General features: G+C 37.5%; 1 protein-coding gene across 1 annotated transcript in view; it reads left to right on the top strand.

Annotated features, from left to right (window-relative positions):
• Window positions 1-605: 605 nt before the first annotated feature.
• Window positions 606-8,414, top strand: part of LOC114652229 (fibroblast growth factor 10-like) — a 69,211-nt gene continuing 61,402 nt past the window's right edge. The window contains exon 1 of the mRNA XM_028802488.2: window positions 606-2,113. Within this exon, the coding sequence (XP_028658321.1) occupies window positions 1,825-2,113 (289 nt within the window). The 5' untranslated portion in view covers window positions 606-1,824. The remainder of the gene's footprint in view (window positions 2,114-8,414) is intronic.

Genomic DNA, 8,414 nt, shown 5'->3' with positions numbered 1-8,414 from the left:
CCGGCTGAGCAGCTGATGAGTTGCTTTGCTCTACTGTAGATCCCAGGCAGGTTTGTATACTGTATACAGCAATAGAACTGCTGCTGCTGCTGCAAACTTCCAAAAGACAGTGAAAGACAAAAAAAAGAAAAATAACCTCTCTTACACATGCCATGTAATTCAATCCACAGCTCTGGCAACGTATCAGTTTAAAATCCCCCCAAAACCTCACTTGTCCTTAAAAAGAAGTCAAAGTGCAGGTAGTTTGGAAACGAGCAGTGATGAGTCTAAGACTGCAATGTGAAAAGGAAATGAAACAATTCAGACCCCAGACTTTAGAAGCAGCATTTTTTTTTATGGTGAAATCCTTTGTAATACTAAATAGCTGGCTTTGAAGTCAAACGCGTGATTCAGTAAATGACTCATGTTAGCAATTACAAATTGTTTATGGAGGTCTTCTGTTTTCTTTCTAGTTAGGGCAATGGTGGGGGGCATAAGGGAAAGAAGGGGCTGGGTTTGAGGGTTTTAAGGGTACCGATAAATCTTGTACTCTTTGAAATGAACAACAGGCTAAAGTGTGAACTTTTTCCTTTTTTTTTTTTTTTTTAACAGCGGAAACCAAAAAGTAAAAAAGAAAAAAAGGTCAATGATTCATTAAATTAGGACCTTCTTGTAAACTGGAAACATGTAAGAAAAGGAAACCAATTATGTCTTTTCTGCTCTTCCTGACCAGCCAATAATCTGGCCTGCAGGGCTTGAGTGCAATGCTCTACTCGACATTGTATGCAGAGAGGGGAGAAATAAAACACACACACTCAAAGCAAGCAAGCAAGCAAGCAACAGGCTCCAGGTGGCTCTCAAGCACTTCACTGCCAACAAAGCTGCACTGAGAAGCAGGTCCAACAAAAGAGGCTCCCAGGAGGGAGCTGGGTTCAGCCCGGAAGACAGCAAGATTAGTAAAGTATGAGTATACAGCCCAGGCTGCTGGTGGCCAGCATTTAAAGAAGAAGAAGAACGCTTTAAGCAATTAGCCAGGGCTGCAGCACAAGGGGTAGCTGTCAGGGATCTGCTGAACTCAGAAGGAATTTTTCAGCTCCACTTTGTGGTTTCAGATGTCTCCTGCTGCTTGACCCCTGAGACGGGCTGACCACCACAGGCACAACCCATCTTTCTGGTGTGATCACTGACAGTGTTCTGTAGCCTCTGACCTGTTTACAACTTGGAAAGAGAAACAAAAAAAAAAGAAGCCAACAATCACACACACACACACACACTCACACACACACACACACACCACTTTTGCGTCTTCAAAGCTGCCGTTTTTTCATAGGCTGTCAATTAGCTCGAGGAGATTACATCTGGGAACCGTGTTCCTTCACAGAATAAATAAGGTGAGAAGACTGACAGAACTCGGACACTTCAGAGGAGATATGCAGCATGCAAGGAGCCCTGAACGATTCAATTAAGGAGGCAGCCTTAAAAGCTAACCACAAGTCTAGACAACCACACACTTCATAGAAGGATCTTGGAATGAATAAACTCACAGACTTCTGATGGATTATATTTAAGGGATTTTTTTGTTTGTTTTTTTATTCATTGAATTATTATCTTTTTCAAGTAAAAACAAAAAGTAAATTCAGACTGTTTTGGAGGCAGAGGCTTGAAAAGTTTTCCAGAGGTGCTTTGTCACCTGAGTTATGGATGTTGGTACACTTCATTCAGCAGTGATCAGAGTCTCCAAGAGGATAACCAGCCGGAAAACCTTGGCTTGTTTCTCTTTCATTCCCAGTGTTTCAGCATGTTTCTTTCTATGAAGCTTTTTCCAGTGCCGAGAGCTTCAGTACAATGTGGAAATGGATACTGACAAAGGTTTCCTCCGGCTTTTCACACCTGCCTTATTTCTTTCTGCTGTTTTGGGTCTGCTTTCTATCCGTCACCTGCAATGACACCACCAGAGATATGCACTCACTGGAGGTCACCAATTCTTCCTCTGTCGTTGGGAGACACGTGCGCAGCTATGATCACCTTCTAGGAGACGTTCGCAGGAGAAAGCTTTTTTCCTTCCACAAGTTCTTTCTCAAGATTGATAAAAATGGAAAGGTCAGCGGAACGAAGAAGGAGAGTGATCCCTTCAGTAAGTAACTGATCCTCTTAAATCTTGTCCAGATGTTATGGAGATAAATATTTACATTGAAAAGTCTTATAAAATGAGTAAGTAGAATATTTCAACCCTAAAAACAACATTTTGTATCTGCAATTAATCCTGTTGTCTTTTGTACTTAATATCTTTGGCTCGTTGTATAAAAACAAGCAAAGCCATTTATCACATCAAAACCCTCCTCGTTTATGATAGATTAACTCCTTGCCATTTTAGGCTGTGAACCATGCAAAACACCTTTGCTGTGCCTTTCCATTGCTTCATGTTTAATTTAATTGCTTATTTATTTTAAAGATAGATAGATAGATAGATAGATAGATAGATAGATAGATAGATAGATAGATAGATAGATAGATAGATAGATAGATAGATAGATAGATAGATAGATAGATAGATAGATAGATAGATAGATAGATAGATAGATAGATAGATAGCAGTTACTACTGCAGATAATATTTATAGATAAACTGACACATAATATATGCATTGTTAAAGAATGCCAACCAAAATCTGAAAATGATTACCTCTTGACATGAAAGGACTTTTTTACGCAAGTCAAAAAACAGACATTTGTTAACAAAAAGCGCAGAAGAGGCTGCCTGTTTCGGTTTACATTTTTGTCTCGCAAATTGGTTCCAATAATCGGAGACTGTGAGGCTAACATCTTTTCTTCAGTCGACCTTCCCTGTGGTAACTCAATATGATGTCTCTGCTGTCAATAACATATGTAGCACTGTGGTGTCTTCTGCTGCTTTTTGAGGGCTGCTTCATTTAAATGTATGGACCACATTTTGCAAGTAATGTGTAATTATTCTGTACCATAATAATCTGTAGCAGAATGGAGTGTCTGAAAAAGTACAGACGTACTGTAATAACAGTTGCTGCACTTTGTCATGCAGTTGGGACTGGCAATGCATTTTGTGTTATTCACAGTCTGAAAGGCATCAGAAAAACCATCACAGTGTATGTACACTGTAAGCTTGTATCAAAATGTCGATCCTGTCCCCCATTCTAGCTTGTTATTTAGCATCACATAAATCCTTCCTCTAAAAAAATAAGGAATGAATATAAGATGAATTATGCAAATTCTAGAAGCCAACCCCAGGAATAAAGTAAAAATGCAAAATACGAAATGGTTTGAATCTCTGCAACCCAGTAAATGTGTAATAGATATTTATGCTATAACTTGTTGAATTGTTAAGTGCACATTTTCTGCAAAAAGACAAATGACCGAATCAATAAATAAAAATCTTTTCTTATTATTCTGAAAACATTCCAAATAAGAAACAATAAGTGTTTGATAACTGGATATATTAACAGGAGGGAAATATATATATAATAACCATGATAACTTTGAAAATCATGATGTCCTCTCCCTATTTTGATTATTAAACTATGCAGCACTTCAGAGTCTTTAAAATTCCCCTTTGACAAGATTACACACATATATATTTTAGTCCACCTTAGAGTTCTTCCAAGTAGCTAATATTTAATAGGCAGGTAACCAGATGGATAGTGCAAATCCGATTAAAAGTTAATATATGTTTTTAATAAACTATGCTTACCATATATATCAGTATATAATAAAAGTAAATATTAAAATGATGGTGACCTTAAGCATAACAGCTAATGTAAAATAACGGCATTAAATCAAGTCTAGGAGCAGCACCTTTAGTAACTTGTGATTTATTTCAGTATTTTGCAATAAGCGCACTTTTATATTCCAATAACACATTACTTTACCGTTTATTACTTTTTTGGAGCACCTTTTGCTGACTCTAGCCAAGGGGAGCTGGTGCATAGTCCTGTGAAAACAAGCACGCGACAAAAATTAACCAACCAATCATCACATTATTCTTCTTCTTATTATAATTATTATTGCTATTAAGGATTATTAATAATGGTGACCAGCTTAGTGTGTATTATATATAGTGTATATAGAGTTTATTATTGTTTATTAACAGTTATCCCATAACTAGTAACAGACTAAACATTTTTGTGTTTTTCCCTCAATTATCAATCCAATTTAATAAATAGTTAATGTTTATATAAATTGTTCTACTGTGACCCTCACCAGGAAAAGCGGTTAAGAAAATGAGATGCGCAAAGTAGCTCATTTTGAGGAGTGCACTGGTCACTTGTGAAAAAAAAATCTTTAAAGAATAAATCACATCTTCTCAAAGGTAAGCCAAAGCAGGTTTCAAAACTTTAGGGAACAAATACACAAAGCAAGGAGCAAATGTGTGTGGGAAAAGACCTGAAATAACAAGAAACAAAGTAAGTTTCACAATCTTTTCTTACTTGAAACACAGTGCTGCTTTCTCTTGAGCTGTAATCTTTTCCTTTAGTTAATTGGATTTCTATCCAAGGTTTAACACGCTAAAAAGAGCAACAATACAAATCAGCAGTTAGTTTTGTCTACTTATCAGTTTTGCTGTTCTTTCCATTCAGCTAAATTTTTCAGTTCAAAATCTCAGCGGGAGAAAAGTAAAGGTTTGCTAATCATTTTACATGCGTGTGGCTATTTAGAACATTGCCATAATTGTAAGCTGTGCTCTCTCTGTGCAGTTACATGGTGTCATTAAGATATTGTCTTAATGCTTTGTAATTACATGGGAACAAACTTCTGTCATGCCCATGGGGTAGCCTCCCCACTAAATTGTAGCTTATTATGGTCTTTAACCTCTGAACTCATATCAATTCTCATGTACAGGCAAAGAGCAGGCTGTGTGGGAGCGGGGACACAAGGGCACTTCTAATCAACCAGTAGCTGAAAGCTTATTGTTCAGTTTTTAAAAGCAGCGCTCCTGAAAGCATTTTATTTCCAAACTCTGGCCACTCGTTTCAGTTTCCTTTGAGTGCACATTCATTCCGCAGGTATCCTTTTCATGTGATCACTGCCTTAGAAGGTTAGTTGTACTGACCACACTTAAAAATATACCTGGGACTTTGATCTATGATTACTTTTCACTCAGAATGTTATATTATTAATGTGTATTGTTAGCCTGTTCTGTAACATTACTCTTTCATTTGCTATCATGATGCATGATGTCACAGAAATAAAACAACTGATGAATGACAAAATACGTTTCTCATTTATCAATGATGCCCTGTGATAGACTGAGATCCTGTCTAGGGATGTGGCTGCCTTGCTCTTGAAGATGTCTGGCCGTCTGCAACCCTGAACTGGGGTAAGCAGATACTGAGAATCGCTAAGCAGATGGAAATCTAACAACATTTATCTAATTTCATTACCTTAGTGGACATTGTTTTAGACAAAATACAGTATGATAATAAGATTTACAAGCTAAGAAAGCATTATAGTGTAACAAGTCATGATCTGATTATTTTATCTGGAGAATGAAACAACACAATTCATTTTTTAGTACTTAGTTTTATGAAAGATGCCCAGTACATATTTTACAGTGCATTCTATCGGTGTTAGCTGGAGATTGTTCGCTTCAAAGCTGAAGTGGCTTTTTGAATGATATGTAAGCCCCAAAGAAAAAGAGAAGGGGGTAGATGAGTAATAACTGGCTGGCCATTATATGGCCATACTTCTGTATATATAGTCATACCTAAGAAAAATATTTGTGTCCTAATAACAGTTATAAAAATGACAACAAACATGGTTTAATAGTTATAATAAATCTGCTGATCATATTTTTAAAGAAATGGTTTTGAACTTTGGAAAGCAGCATTTTTTTAATTTAATAATGAAAGAGGGTGGCAGCAGTGTGGATTTGATTTCTGGCTGTGTTGAGTTTTGATGTTCTCCCTACGTCTGTGGGTATTTCATCCAGTCATTGTGGATTGCTTGCTCATTCTGAAGACATGCTGTGGGGTTGATTGGTGATGGTGAATTGGAATTGGCTCAGTCTGTGTCAGTGTGTGTCACGCAATCAAATTACAACCCCGCTGACGGTCAGTTCCGGCTTTCTACTCATTGATGTTAAGATAGGCTCTGGCTCCCTGTAACCTCATACTTGTTCAGAAAATGTAAATAATTCATGGATAGAGATAAAATACTTAATATCTGTGACGCTAGGCTAACAGAGTTCACCTCAAGCCTTCTAAACTTAATCAGAAACAAATTTTCTTATTTAGAAGGCAACAACATGAGACCAATAACTAGTATTACAGCTTTTCAACAGCTCTGAAAAATCCCATACTGAAGAAACTTGTGCACTGCAAACAAGTCCACCTATTTCATACCGTTGGGCTGGTCTCAATAAACGTTTTTAAGAGTTAGCTCCCTTGAAATCTCCTAATGATCCCTTGGTGAAATCCATTGCTCACAGTTTAATATATCTCATCTTGTCAATAATAATTTTTTTCTGAATAGCATTAAAAAAAATCCTAAACTTACGTCACCTAAAAACGACATGCAGTATCTACAAAATATTTGCAATTATTTTACTTTCTCCTTTTGTTGTGTTTCCAGGATCACTGAGTTAATAATGCTATACTGTCAAATTCATTAAAATGAGTAATAACTGCCAACTATACACTCTTTTAAGATTAATTGTCAAGTGAGTGTCAGATTTTCAAATGTACAGTAGATTTAATGTGCTTGTGGATTCACAGCTGCCATTCAAAAAATAAATTATGGTCAATGAGGATCAAGTAATGCTGACAAACTCTTCTAAAGTTTTTTAATATAAAACATGAAATATGTTATAGCATAAGAAAGTACACTTTCCAAACCTTGACAAGGTATTGATGCTTTAATGCAGACATTTCAGTATATACAGTGGTGTGAAAAACTATTTGCCCCCTTCCTGATTTCTTATTCTTTTGCATGTTTGTCACACAAAATGTTTCTGATCATCAAACACATTTAACCATTAGTCAAATATAACACAAGTAAACACAAAATGCAGTTTTTCAATGATGGTGTTTATTATTTAGGGAGAAAAAAAATCCAAACCTACATGGCCCTGTGTGAAAAAGTAATTGCCCCCTTGTTAAAAAATAACCTAACTGTGGTGTATGACACCTGAGTTCAATTTCCGTAGCCACCCCCAGGCCTGATTACTGCCACACCTGTTTCAATCAAGAAATCACTTAAATAGGAGCTGCCTGACACAGAGAAGTAGACCAAAAGCATCTCAAAAGCTTGACATCATGCCAAGATCCAAAGAAATTCAGGAACAAATGAGAACAGAAGTAATTGAGATCTATCAGTCTGGTAAAGGTTATAAAGCCATTTCTAAAGCTTTGGGACTCCAGCGAACCACAGTGAGAGCCATTATCCACAAATGGCAAAAACATGGAACAGTGGTGAACCTTCCCAGGAGTGGCCGGCCGACCAAAATTACCCCAGGAGCGCAGAGACGACTCATCCGAGAGGTCACAAAAGACCCCAGGACAACGTCTAAAGAACTGCAGGCCTCACTTGTCTCAATTAAGGTCAGTGTTCACGACTCCACCATAAGAAAGAGACTGGGCAAAAACGGCCTGCATGGCAGATTTCCAAGACGCAAACCACTGTTAAGCAAAAAGAACATTAGGGCTCGTCTCAATTTTGCTAAGAAACATCTCAATGATTGCCAAGACTTTTGGGAAAATACCTTGTGGACTGATGAGTCAAAAGTTGAACTTTTTGGAAGGCAAATGTCCCGTTACATCTGGCGTAAAAGGAACACAGCATTTCAGAAAAAGAACATCATACCAAAAGTAAAATATGGTGGTGGTAGTGTGATGGTCTGGGGTTGTTTTGCTGCTTCAGGACCTGGAAGGCTTGCTGTGATAGATGGAACCATGAATTCTACTGTCTACCAAAAAATCCTGAAGGAGAATGTCCGGCCATCTGTTCGTCAACTCAAGCTGAAGCGATCTTGGGTGCTGCAACAGGACAATGACCCAAAACACACCAGCAAATCCACCTCTGAATGGCTGAAGAAAAACAAAATGAAGACTTTGGAGTGGCCTAGTCAAAGTCCTGACCTGAATCCAATTGAGATGCTATGGCATGACCTTAAAAAGGCGGTTCATGCTAGAAAACCCTCAAATAAAGCTGAATTACAACAATTTTGCAAAGATGAGTGGGCCAAAATTCCTCCAGAGCGCTGTAAAAGACTCATTGCAAGTTATCGCAAACGCTTGATTGCAGTTATTGCTGCTAAGGGTGGCCCAACCAGTTATTAGGTTCAGGGGGCAATTACTTTTTCACACAGGGCCATGTAGGTTTGGATTTTTTTTTCTCCCTAAATAATAAAAACCACCATTTACAAACTGCATTTTGTGTTTACTTGTGTTATATTTGACTAATGGT

This window comes from Erpetoichthys calabaricus, chromosome 5 (assembly GCF_900747795.2).
Source record: "Erpetoichthys calabaricus chromosome 5, fErpCal1.3, whole genome shotgun sequence".
NCBI lineage: Eukaryota > Metazoa > Chordata > Cladistia > Polypteriformes > Polypteridae > Erpetoichthys > Erpetoichthys calabaricus.
This window is presented reverse-complemented; position numbering and strand designations above follow the sequence as displayed.